The sequence below is a fragment of the Rhinopithecus roxellana genome, chromosome 11 (assembly GCF_007565055.1).
Source record: "Rhinopithecus roxellana isolate Shanxi Qingling chromosome 11, ASM756505v1, whole genome shotgun sequence".
In the NCBI taxonomy this organism is placed as follows: Eukaryota; Metazoa; Chordata; class Mammalia; order Primates; family Cercopithecidae; genus Rhinopithecus; species Rhinopithecus roxellana.
This window is the reverse complement of record NC_044559.1, coordinates 107,552,292-107,565,909: the sequence shown is the minus strand read 5'-3', so window position 1 is coordinate 107,565,909 and position 13,618 is coordinate 107,552,292. Positions and strand designations below refer to the sequence as shown.

At 37.7% G+C, this 13,618-nt stretch overlaps 1 protein-coding gene across 1 annotated transcript in view; it reads left to right on the top strand.

Annotated features, from left to right (window-relative positions):
* MYO3A (myosin IIIA) overlaps nucleotides 1-13,618 on the top strand; it is a 292,667-nt gene that overhangs the window by 113,332 nt on the left and 165,717 nt on the right. Inside the window, exon 11 of the mRNA XM_030940862.1 lies at nucleotides 12,058-12,157. Within this exon, the coding sequence (XP_030796722.1) occupies nucleotides 12,058-12,157 (100 nt within the window). The remainder of the gene's footprint in view (nucleotides 1-12,057; nucleotides 12,158-13,618) is intronic.

Here is a 13,618-nt window from a genome sequence, read left to right as displayed (position 1 = left end):
TACTTTAGAAATAGGCATTTATGGTTGTATTAAATAGTCTAGGATTTAGGTGAAGAGCACAATATTGTTTAATGAGGAAATCCCACCTTTTCACCCATGTATCCAATCAGCAGTTCATGGAAAACTCTCTAAACTGTTTTTACATATGATCCAGGTTTTCTTACCTTCCTGCCAATATTTCTGTATTCTGTGCATTTTCCATTTGCCTTTCTAGATTTTGGTAGGCTCAGTAATGACCCTCTAAGATACCCAGGTCTAATCCCTGGAATCTGTGAATATTACTTTGCCTGGTAAAAGGAGCCATGCAGATGTGATTAAGTCAAGGATCTGGAGAAGGGGAAATTATCCTGGATTAGTGGCTGGGCCCTAAATATAATCATAAGAGTCATAAGACAGAGGCAAGAAGGTTAGTGAGGGAGAAAACAATATGAGGATGGAAGCAGCTGTTAAACTGATGCAGCCATGACCAAAGAATGCCTGCAGCCTCCAGAAACTGGAAAAGGCAAAACAATGATTCTCCCCTAGAGTCTCCAGAAGGAACCAGCCCTGCTGATGATACCGTGAATTTCCAGATGAAACTGATTTTGGATTTCTGGCCCGCAGAACTGTGAGAGAATAAATACTCATTGTTTTATGCCATGAGATTTGTGATAAACTTGTTGCAGCAGCAATGGGAAACTAATACATAGGTCTACTTCCTGCTTCTTCACATTGCCGTGTGCCCTGGAAAGCTGACCCTGGTGCACTGCACCAATCAAGCACCTGCAGATTGGAAGTGACAATGGCCAGGATCTACCTAAGGCAGCAGCTTCTATCCAGTGGTGCTAACCCTAGAGCTACAGCTCTCTCTTGGCTTTTGGAAACCACTTTGTCCACTTGCAGCTTCTGGCCGAGGGTAGTAAAAGTTGCTGCAGAGGGAGCTTCACTAGCTCTCGTTTGTTTCCTTTATCAGTACCCATACCTTCATAAAGACAGGCTCTTTATCCAGTTTCTGCTCCAGCATGTAAGGAGGTTAGAAGTTGTCACTCCATCCTAACAACCAGTGAAAAGCTGAACAAACTGAAAAATTAACAGCTCTTATTGGATCCATCACAGAAGTAAGGTTACAGGGTAAACCACTCCCCACAGGTATGAAAATACAGAAAATATTAGCTTATTGGAGCAGAAACATGCAATTGGAGACATCCAAGGGAGCAATTACTGGGGTGGGAAAATTTAGACTGTAATTGATGAATTGCTGGAGGCTCAGTCTGACAGTTAAAAACTATAGGAGATTCCAGTCACAGGTGGCCTCCATACTTGTGTAGGTTTTACCTGCAGATCAGTCCGGTTCTCACAGTAAATTTCAGAGAAAAATCCCTTTGTGTTTACATCAGGGAGAGAGGAAAAAGTGCCATTTAAAAATATGCCAGAGCATTCTGTTCCTTTTAACATGGTTTACCCTTCTCTTATCCTTCCTAAGGAATAGGAGGGGAGTAGAGAAGGAGGAGACTGAGGCACTTGTGAAGATCACAGCTGAAAGTCACTGGCATTAAAAGGTTGAAACCTAATCATATAACTATAGAATGCTTCCCCTTCCTTATGCCTGTAGCATGTTAGCAACACATTAATAAACGCCTATTTATTGGAGTTACTTTTACCCAGTATAAGAATCTCTGAGATGTATCAATAGAAATGTATGAAATGGAAAGGCAATGAGAAAAAGATGAAAAACTGGAATAGAAGATCTAAGAACTGTGGAATAACTAAAAAAGTATAATATATACATAATGGGAATACCAAGAGAAGAGAGGAAGAAACAAATATTTTAAGCAACAATGACTGAGAATTTTCCAAAGTTAATGTCAAATACTAAACCACAGAACAAAGATTCTCAGAGAATGCCAAGGAGCATAAATATTTTTTAAAAACACCAAACATATCTATAGCACATGTAAATGGATAATGGCAGGGCATGTGTCCCAGAGACAGTGGTGATCTGCTATAAACAGAATGTAGAGAGCTTTAGTGTATGACGTTGGAGGCTGAGGAAACTAGGTCAGGGAAGGGCATTATTACTGAGAAATACAGATGTCCTAAATGTGTTCAAGTTCCAAATGCCCAGAAGCAAAGCACTATCTTCCCTCACAAAATCTGAAACTCCTCTAGTATTTATCTCATTGACAGATACCATCATCTATTTAATTGTACACACCAGAAATCTCCAACTTTTTCAACTCATATCCACTACATCACCAAATTTTATCATTTTAATCTCTTTAAAATTTCTCAAAACTCCATTTTCTCCAAATCCATGAAGGAGATGATGGTGTCATTGACTGAGGTGGAGATAATTGAGGTGAGGCACAGTGAGAAGGACAGGAGGAAAAAAAAAAAAAAAAAGATGCCATGAAAGCTACAGAGGAGAGAATTTCAAGACAGTAGACAATAAAGTTAAAGGACACAGAAGAACTGAATAGAATGAAATCTAAAGAGGGCAATTGAATAGGACAGTAAGAAGGTCGTTTTACTTTCAAGAGGCTGATAACAGTGCTGATGCCAGAGTTTAGTGAGTTGAGGAGTGAATGTAAATAAGGAAGGGTTCTGTGAATTCAGATTGTCCTTTGAAAAGTTGACAAGGAAGAGTAGAGATTGCAAAAGTTTGAGAAAAATGCAGCAAATTGAGGGAAGGACAACTTAGGATGGTAGAAGACTTGATCAGCTGAGAATATGGACCCAGTGGAAAGGAAGCTTCTGATAGGATGATAGAGCAAGTTACACAGGAAAAATAATCAATAGACAAACTAGTAGGGTTAACCCTGGAAAAGAAAGGCAATGTTTCCACCTTGGAAGTCACAGAGAAGTTGGGAGAGATGTGAAGGGAAGATACATGAAAATATACTATCATTTTTAGATAGAAGGGAAGTACCCTGAGTGAGTTTGTGTTAGTTTCCATTGAAGAAAAAGGAAAATGGATATTGGAAGCTTGAAAGGTAGACATTTTTGGACAACTGCTATGTAAAATGAGCTAGGAAGTCATCCCCTGGATGGGTAAAATAATTAATAAGTAGACTTCAAGGTCCAGTGGAGAGAAAACTAAAATCTTTCAGGTGTGAGTTTCATGACCACAAATAAGCAACATTGGAGCTGAAGGGAAGTCAATGGCTAGTTGGATCTATTAGTCAGTGCCCTGGAAGCAAAAATAGCACAGTCCAAAGAAGAGTGATTGAAGAGAGTTTTTGTTTTTGCTTTTTATTAAAATCAGCTTTATTTTTAAGAGCAGTTTAAAGTTCATAACAAAATTGAGAGGAAGGCATAGGGACTTCCCATGTGTCCCCTTCCCCCATGTAGGCACAGCCTTCTCCACAATCAACATCCCACACCACAGTGTTACTTTTGTTACAATTAGTGAAGCTACATTGACACGTCACTATCATCCACAGTCCACAGTTTACATTAAGATTCACTATTGGTGTTGTACATTCAGTAGCTTTTGACAAATGTATAATGATAAGTATTACAATTGTAGCATTGTACTGAATAGTTTCATTGACCTAAAAATGCTCTGTTCTCTGCCTATCCATCTCTCTGTGTCCTCTAATTGCTGGCAATTACTGATCTTTTTACCATCTCCATAGTTTTGCCTTTTCCAGAATGTAGTAAAGTTGGATTCATATAACATGTAGTTTTTTCAGATGAAGTTCTTTCACTTAGCAATATGCATCTGTGTTTCTTCCATGTTTTTTCATGGCTTGATAACTCATTGCCTTTTAGCACTGAAAATATACTATTGTCTGAATGTACCAGAATTTATTTACCTATTTCTTCTTGAAGGACATCTTGGTTGTTTCCAGTTGTGGCAATTATGAAAAAAGCTGCTATAAATATCCATGTACAGGTTTTTGTGTGGTTTTCTACTCATTTGGGTAGAAAGGAGCACAGTAGCTGAATTGTATGGCAAGAGCATGCTTCATTTTATAAGAAACTGTCAAACTTTCTTCCAAACTGGCTGTACCATTTTTCATTCCCACCAGCAATGAATGATTACTGTAGCTTTATAGGAAGTCTTGAAATTGCACAGTGTCAGTCCTCCAGCTTTTTCTCCTTCAATATTGAATTGGCTATTCTGGATCTTTTGATTTTCCATATAAACTTAAGAATCAGTTTGCCAGTATCCACAAAATAATTTGTTTGGATTTTGCTTGGGATTGCATTGAATCTGTAAAGCAGGTTGAAAAGACCTGACACCTTGATAATATTGAGTCTTCCTATCCATGAACATAGAATGTATCTTCTTTTACTTAGTTCTTGTTTTATTACTTTTATCAGAGTTTTGTAATTTTCTTGTATGTATTTTGTTAGATTTATACTTAAGTATTTCAGTGGGGGTTGCTAACATAAGTGGTATTGTGTTTTTAATTTCCATTTTCACTTATTCATTTCCAGTATATAGGAAAAAAATGACTTTTTTATGTTAATCTTGTGTCCTAAAACCTTGCTGTAATTGCTTATTCATTTCAGGAGGTTTTTATGCTGACTTTTTCAGATTTTCAACATAAACAATCATGTCATATGAGAACACAGTTTTATTTCTTTCTTCTCTATCAGTATACCTTTTAAGTCATTTTTTTGGTCTTATTGCATTAGATATGACTTCCACTATGATAATGAAAAGGAGTGTAGAGAGAGAACATCCTTGCTTTGTTTCTGATCTTAGAAGGAAAGCTTCTAATTTCTCATCATTATGTATTGTAACTGTAGGCTATTTTACATGTTGTTTATGAAGTTAAGGAAGCTCCCTTCTGTGGCTCATTTACTGAGAGTTGTTATTATGAAAAGAGGTTGAATTTTGTCAGATGCTTTCTCTGCATCTATTGATATGATCATGTCATTTTTCTCTTTTAGCCTATTGATGTGATGAATTATATTAATTTATTTCACCCATCAGTCACCACTCCTACATACAAATACTCTTCCTCAGGTTACTGGAATCCTACTTCTAGTTAAAGACCAAGATTAAATGCTAAATCTACTAAGAACTGTACCCACTTTTCCAAAATGGAATTAATTTTCCCTCCTTGCTATTTCCACTTTATGTATTACTTTAATTTTGGCATTTGCCATATACTTTGTGTTTTTAAAAATATTTGTGTTTACATCTCCCACTAGTTTGAAACTCATTGATTGTACAACCTGGATTTTTTTCCACCTATAATAACCCCACAACACTTGGGGCTATTGGGAAAATGCTTGCATATAGCAGGGTCTCAATAAATATGAGTTGGATTGAATTGCATACTTAGATTTTTATTAAAACAACAATGACACTTTGGGAGGCCGTGGCAGATGGATCACTTGAGGTCAGGAGTTCGAGACCAGCCTGGCCAAAATGGTGAAACCTCATCTCTACAAAAAATACAAAACTTAGGCCGGGCGCGGTGGCTCACGTGTGTAATCCCAGCACTTTGGGAGGCCGAGGCGGGAAGATCACCTGAAGTCGGGAGCTCCAGACCAACCTAACCAACATGGAGAAACCCCGTCTGTACTAAAAATACAAAAAATCAGCCAGGTGTGGTGGCACATGCCTGTAATCCTGGCTACTTGGGAGGCTGAGGCAGGAGAATCGCTTGAACCTGGGAGGCAGAGGTTGTGGTGAGCCAAGATCGTGCCATTGCACTCCAGCCTGGGCAACAGGAGCGAAACTCCGTTTCAAAAAATAAATAAATAAGTAAACAAATAAATAATACAAAAATTAGCCTGGCATGGTGGCAGGTGCCTGTAATCCCAGCTACTCGGGAGGCTTAGGCAGGAGAATTGCTTGAACCTGGAAGGCGGAGGTTCAGTGAACTGAGATCTTGCCACTGCACTGCAACCTGAGTAACAGAGTGAGACTCCATCTCAAACAAACAAACAAACAAACAAACAAACAAAAGCAAGTGATAACGAGAAGATTCTAAAGCCAATGCCCTTCAAAATTCACAGCTATCACTTTCCATAAATTTGTTATTTTACCTATCAAAATGTGTCTTCCTTACAATTCTAATATATGGCACTTGATATGTAGCTGAATCTGACAAATCAATGTATGCATATTTTAAACCTTATTTAATACTGGAAACATGAAAGTTAACCAGAAAAATAAGCAGTCATGATTGATTAGCTATTCACTGATGTATAAAAATTATGGAAACATTTACATGTTCTTGTGAAAAGGTAGATGTACTTACTCTTTTTAAGAAATGCCCAATATTGTACTAAGAAAAATCATTTAAAGCTATTTTCTATGCAAACCTCAAACATTCAGTTGGTTTCAGGCAAACATGGATATTGAATTAAGGTAATGAAGATTCAAGACACCTTGTTTTTTCTTTGTATCAAGGCATAAAATGATGAATAACACTTGATTTCTACACACAACTTTCCCAAGGTCTAGCAGGAACAATGAACCTGTATTGACTTCATTAAATGTGAGAACTTCTCCACTAGTGGTGTATTCTCTCTGGAAAGACCTGCAGTGTCTTCACAGAGAGGGTAATTTAAGCCTAACTTTGAAGGATACGTAGAATTTTGCCAAGCGTGGAAGGAAAATAATTCCAGGTAGAGAAATGGAATGAACAAAGCATTTTCAAAGTCTTGAAAATGCTTGGTATGTTGAGAGCTATTCCGTACAGAGCTGATGGAGAATGATGCTGGAAAGGTTGTTTAAGGCAAGATTGTGAAGGTCCATGAAATCCATGCCAAGATATTTTTAAGTTGTACCATAGAAGATAGGGATCTATCTGAGGTTGTTTTAATCATCACAATGACCAAATCTTTTCTAAGTTTTTGACAGCTAATACCAAAAACATCATGGAGGATGAATTCACAGGAGTGGAAGAGTGAGGGTACCAACCAGCCAAGTATTGATCCTTCTGCTCCTCACCATCCATTCCCCATCATTCTCCAGGAACAGTCTGTAGCAGCCAAAAGGGTCCAGAAAAAAACAGACAAAATTTCAGGGCCCTTCAATTAAATGGATAATTGGATTTCTTCCTCTTTTGTCTTAAAAAGAATATATAAAAAATGGTTATATTTATAAGAATCTCTTTGAAAATAGAGGAGTAAATAAGATGATACTTGTTCAGTTCAGCAAATGTGGAGATCAACTATATGCAAATTCCATGCCAGAAGTTGTGGGGGGATATACAGTCACTTAGTCATTCAACTAAAGTTTATCGAGAAACTACACTATTCTAAACAATATCCTTATTCTTGGGATACAACAAGAAACTAAAGGCATAGTTTTACAGATCTTGATCCTTACATCTAGTAAGGACTTCAAATATTAACTAAATTATCCACACAAGTGCATAATTTTTTAAGTGGTATAAAAATTATGGACGAATCTTGTAATCCCAGCACTTTGGGAAGCCAACATGGGCGGATCACGAGGTCAGGAGATCGAGACCATCCTGGCTAACATGGTGAAACCCCATCTCTACTAAAAGTACAAAAATTAGCAGGGCGTGGTAGTGCGCCTGTAGTCTCAGCGACTCAGGAGGCTGAGGCAGGAGAATCGCTTGAACCCGGGAGGCGGAGGTTGCAGTGAGTCGAGATTGCACCATTGCACTCTGCTCTGAAGACAGAGCGAGACATGGTCTCAAAAAAAAAAAAAAAAAAAAAAAATTATGGAGGAATCTAATTAAAGAGTTGCAAATAGGTATAAGACACTATTTCTGTCATTAGATACATTTTTTAAATATCAGAAACATGATTTGCAAATAGTTTCTCCCAGTCTGTGGTTTGGTTTTTATTTTCTTAACAAGAAAGCAGCAAATTGAGGATTGTACACCTTAGGATGATGGAAGACGTGATCAACTGGGAATATGGATCTGTGGAAAGGAAGCTTCTGATGGCATGATACAGCAAGCTGCACAGGAAAGAAAATCGAGAGACAGGTGGAAAGGGTTAGCCCTGGAAAAGAAAGGTGGCACTTCTACCCTGGAAAGTGAAAAAGAAATGTGTATGGGGGTGAGGGAGTATTAGAAGATAGGTGAAAATATACTAACATTTTGAGATAAAAGGTAAGGAACTGGAGTGAGTTTGTATTAGCTTCCATTTGAAGAAGAGGGAAAATAGATATAGGAAGCTAGGAAGATAGACATTTTTGGACCACTGCTATCTAAAATGAGCTAGGAAGTCTCCTGTGGAGGGGTAAATAATTAATGAGTAACTTCAGGGTCCAGTGGAGGGAAAACTCTAATCTTTCATGTGTGAGATCTGTGACCAGAAATCTGCAACATTCGAGTTGAAGAGAAGTCAGTGACTGACTGGATCTATTAGTCAGTGTCCTAGCAGGAAAATAGCACAGTCCGAAGAAGTGTGATTGGAGAGAATTTTTTGTTTTCATTTTTTATTAAAATAAACTTGCACAATGCAGATGTTTATAATTTTAGTGAAGCCCAATTTATCAGTTTTTTATTTCATGGATGGCATTCTTGGTGTTGCATATAAAAACTTATTTCCAAACCCAAGGGTATCTAGATTTTTTCCTATGTTATCTTCTGGAGTTTTATAGTTTTACATTTTACATTTAGATCTGTGATTTATTTTGAGTTAATATTTGTAAAAGCTTAAAGGTCAGTGTCTTGAGTCACTTTTTTTGCACGTGAATGTCCAATTGTTCCAGCACCATATGTTGAAAAAATATTCCTATCCTAGGAAATTTACAATCTAGTAAAGGGTATAAGGCCAGCACAAGAATGACTGAAATGACATTTAACTAAGATATCTGTCCTAAAGGATGTATAGAATTGTGCTGAGGAGTGTAAAAGAGGTGACATTTAAGGTGGATTGTGAAAAGTGAATAAGGTTTATCATACAGATGGGGCTGAGGAGGAAATAACAGAAACAAAATGACAGGTGAAAAAAGCACAGGGATGTATAGTTTAAGAAACAGAAACAAGTCCAGTTAAGCTAAAGTGTAAAAGTGTACTTTCAGGCAAACACACTGGAAAGACAGATTGTGTAATGTTATGGAAGGCCTTGAATGAGTTTCATGTAATGAGTCATTGAACAAATATTTATTGAGGGCCTACTGCGTGCCAGGCACTGTTACAGCTGCTGGGGATACAGCAGTGAACAATACAGGTACTCTGTCTTACTATTACAATAAAATCTAGATTGGTATTATATTAATTACAATCTAATAGGAGATGAAAGAGGACAAGGTAGAATGTGAGAGGTGATGAGGAGAACTGGCGGAGGAGCCAGTGGCTAAAAATAGAGCAGGAAAAGGGTGATGAGAGGTTCTGGAGAGAAGCCACTAATTTACAAGGGCTCACCAGGAAAAGACTCTGATTAATGTAATATTGAAAGAAGCCCATAGGAAGCAAGAAAGAGCTTTACAGGTATCAAAGAAAATGGCATTCTACTCAGAGGAAACAGCAAGTACCAGGGCTGTGAGGTAGAAGCATGCTTAACGCATTCAAGAAACAGTAAGAAAGCCAATGAGGTTGGAAAGAATTGAGTTGGAGGGATATTAGAAACAGATAATGTTAGAGAAATAATAGGGGTGTTGAGGGAGGCACAGATGCACAAATCAATATAGGCCTCGTAGGCCATGGTACAGCGTTGGATATTCCTTTGAGTAATAATGGGACGATCAGGAACTTTGAGCAGAGTAGTGACATGACGTGACTTATTTTTTTGGAGATCACTCTGGCTGCAGTATTGGGAAGAGTGTCAGAAGGTAAAGGTGGCCGCAGGGAAACCTCTTGGGAGGCGGTTACAGCAGTGAGAAGAAATATAGTGGGGGATGGTGGGGAGAAATGTCTAGCCCTAGATAGAATTTGATGATAGAGGTGATGGAATTTGTATGCAGATTGCATGAGGGGTGTGAGAAACAGAAGAGCCAACAATGTCTCTAACTTCCTGAACAATCAGAAGAAAGGAGTCACCATTGACTGAGATAAAGAATCACAGAGAAGGAGTAGGTTTGGAGGCAGAGTATTTAGGAGCGTGGTTTTGGATGTATCTGTCTCTTCAAGTGAATTATCAAATAAGCATTTATATGCAGAAGTCTGGAGCTAGTAGTTATCAGTGAATAAGTGGTATGTAAGGCTATGAAATAAGGAAGTGAATGTAGAGAAGATAACTTCAAGAACTGAAACTTGGGAGACCCCCAAAATGTAACAGAAAGATAAGGAAAAAACAGAAAAAGATACTCAGACAGAGATACCAGTGAGATAAGGAAGAGAATCAAGAGAGACTTATAGGAGACCAAGGCAAAGGTATTCAAGAAAGCCTTTGTTAAATGCTGCTGGTAGATTAGGTAAAACGAGGACTTAAAATTGACCATTGGATTTAGCAATGTAAAGGTCAGTAGAGTCTTTAACAAAAGCTGCTTCCATAGAGTGTCAAGATGAAAGCCTGAAGAAACTAAGTATAAGCCGGGTGCGGTGGCTCACGCCTATAACCCAAGCACACTGGGAGGCCAAGGTGGGCGGATCGCTGGAAGTCAGGAGTTCAAGACCAGCCTGGCCCACATGGTGAAACCCCGTCTCTACTAAAAATGCAAAAAAAATTAGCTGAGCTTGGTGGCCACGCCTATAATCCCAGCCACTCAGGAAGCTGAGGCAGGAGAATCCCATGAACCTGGGAGGCAGAGGTTGCAGTGAGCCAAGATCGCGCCACTGCATTCCAGCTGAGTGAAAGAGTGAGACTCATCTCCAAAAAAAAAAAAAAAACAAAAAAGTATACATAATTCTTTTGAGGATTTTTCCTATAAAGCAAAGAAATAGAACAGCAGATGGAGGAAACTGTAAGTCAGGGGAGGGCAGTTTGTTGTTGTTTGTGGGATGGGTGATATAACAGAAAATTCAGTGATGTAGGAATGAGAGAAAAAGCAGTGGGAATGATGTCCTTCCCTAAATGAGAGAGTACAGAAGCTACTATAGTAAACAAAAGGAGTAGCGGGAAGGGGCAGTTTATTAATAGGCTTACATTTCTAAGCAATAAGAAACCATTAAAGTTTTCTGAGTGAGTGTTAAGATTTTTTTTTTTTTTTTTTTTTTTTTTTTTGAGATGGAGTCTCGCTCTGTTGCCCAGGCTGGAGTGCAGTGGCTGGATCTCAGCTCACTGCAAGCTCCGCCTCCCAGGTTTACACCATTCTCCTGTCTGAGCCTCCCAAGTAGCTGGGACTACAGGCACCTGCCATCTCGCCCGGCTAGTTTTTCGTATTTTTTTAGTAGAGACAGGGTTTCACCGTGTTAGCCAGGATGGTCTCGATCTCCTGACCTCGTGATCCGCCCGTCTCGGCCTCCCAAAGTGCTGGGATTACAGGCTTGAGCCACTGCGCCCGGCCTAATAACCCTTATAATCTATATATTCCTTCCCCTTCTACCAAGGGGCAAATCCAGATACTTAAGAGTATATCCAAAAATAGATACCAGAAATACAATTATCCTCAAAATAAAATGGATGTCCAGAAAAGTTTAAATAAACCATTGTGTTTCTCTTAGCAATTTCTTCAGCCTTTGTGTTAAATCAAGATCTTTATGCTGTTTTTGAAACTTGTTGAAATGTTTTACTTTGAAAATAAACTTATTGGTACATGAAATCTATTTTTACACACATCTAACCTTCTGAAAATTTGTAATGTGATTTATTTTGTATTCCTGTTAAATTTTGCTGAATAATAATTAAAAATGACCATACCTTGACCACCAGTGGCCTAACACTACCTCCAACAAAATTAGGAATGTAATGAATTCAAACCCTTCAGACTCATCACCTTGTAACAGATTCAATCACACAGAAATTTAGAGGAAGCTTTAAAACAAATCATATAAAGATAGTTCTTTAAGGAAATTATGTACTATTGATCATCCATGAAGTAAATTCTGTAATTTGCATTGTTTCCAATGAAGAGGAGTAAACAAACAGTAAAGATCAAATATGTTAGGATATTTTCTGGTATGTTATCATTGAATTTAATAAACAGATTCACAGAGGATTTTCAGTGTCATATGTATCTAAAACTTACTTCTACTATGATCAGTAATCAGTTCTTAAATCAGAAAGCATTTTTCTCCACAGACATGAACGTATTCACACCAAGAAAGGGAACTTCAACTGGTCTCTAATATCCAATCTGAAGGATGTAGATGATTTAGCAACCCTAGAAGTTTTGGATGAGGTAAGAATTTCAGTTTAATTAAACTTAGACATTCCAGATGTTTTTTTAATTTATAGAAAACACGAGTATTGGTAGAAGGGGAAGGAATATATAGATTATGATGGTTATTAAGAGTGTTAACACTCACTCTGCCCATGTCTTCCATCTGTAAGTCTCATGCTTTCTTTGTCTCTTAGCTTCCTATTATTTCTCTTATCTTCAGTTTTAATCTATATAACTCAAATTTACAGATCTTTCCAGCCTAGTGTTCATTTTTTTCTGATGCTCAACTGTCAGGGGTGAAGTCCTCGCAGTATAAGTTCTTAGGCCACAGATCTTCCTTCTTTTTCATTATTTGTGGGAGTCTCAAAGATATGATATATTGTATTCAAAGAGCAGTCAGCCTACTGTAACCACCATGTGGTGGCCTCCCCCTTTTTCCTCTCTTGTTTCAGCTCTCAGTGGCTGTACCCAGAAACTCCGGAATACCTCAACAGCCTGTCTGTTACCATGGTCAGTGTTCTTCCTCGTGGGATCACAAAACCCTTGTTTCACACAGCTTATCTTTCAGGGGTATTGAATTCTGCTTGGAACTCCTTATTCTAATTATCTCAGAAGTATTTCAAACATTTTTTGTGAAGGTACAGATCCAAGCTATTAAATTCTAGTCTCAGCCTCCTTTCTCCTCACCCTTCTTTATTCCACATAGTCAGATCATTAGAGAAATAAATGCCTTCTTTTTAGCAGAAGGTCAGGACTTCTGTCCTGCCTGATGAACACCTTTTTTTATTTTTTTTACACTGCTGATACATGCCTGAGCGTTTGACTCAGAAATGTACCAATCAAGAGGTAAGTTCTGAATAGAGGTAGTCATTTGGTAAATTTAGAGTTGCATAAACAACTCAAGTACTTCCTCAGAATAATCTCAAGATCATCAAACATCTTGAAATCAAATCATGTTGGCAAGTCAGAGACTGCAGACACCTTTCTGAATTCTTACATATAAAATTTTTTAATAATGTAAATTCCTAGGCTTGTGGATTGCAAAGAAGTTTTCACTAATCATGTTGTTGATCAATATATTAATATATTAAATGGTAGATTTGTTTCTGTTGTCTATATTTTATTTTTAGTTTCTTTTTGGACCTAAGATATTTTGCTCCTCTCTTGTGTCATGTACTATAAATGGTGGTTTTCAACATTATCAACCCCAATTCACTTACTCAAATGACTTATCAACTATGAAAATTACATTTAAAAATTTTTCACGGTACTTCATAAAGCCAAAAGTCTGGGGAAAAAAAAAAAAAAGGACTAGGACATTCCATAAAGTCACTGGATCACCTTGATTTGAAATTAAATCATGTTCACTCTGTCTTCCCTTCCCGTTTCTCTTTACTTCGTTGTTAATCTTTACGTCACTTATTGCTATTACTTCTTTCTTGAAAGCATTATATATTTAAAATTCCTGTGACATATAAT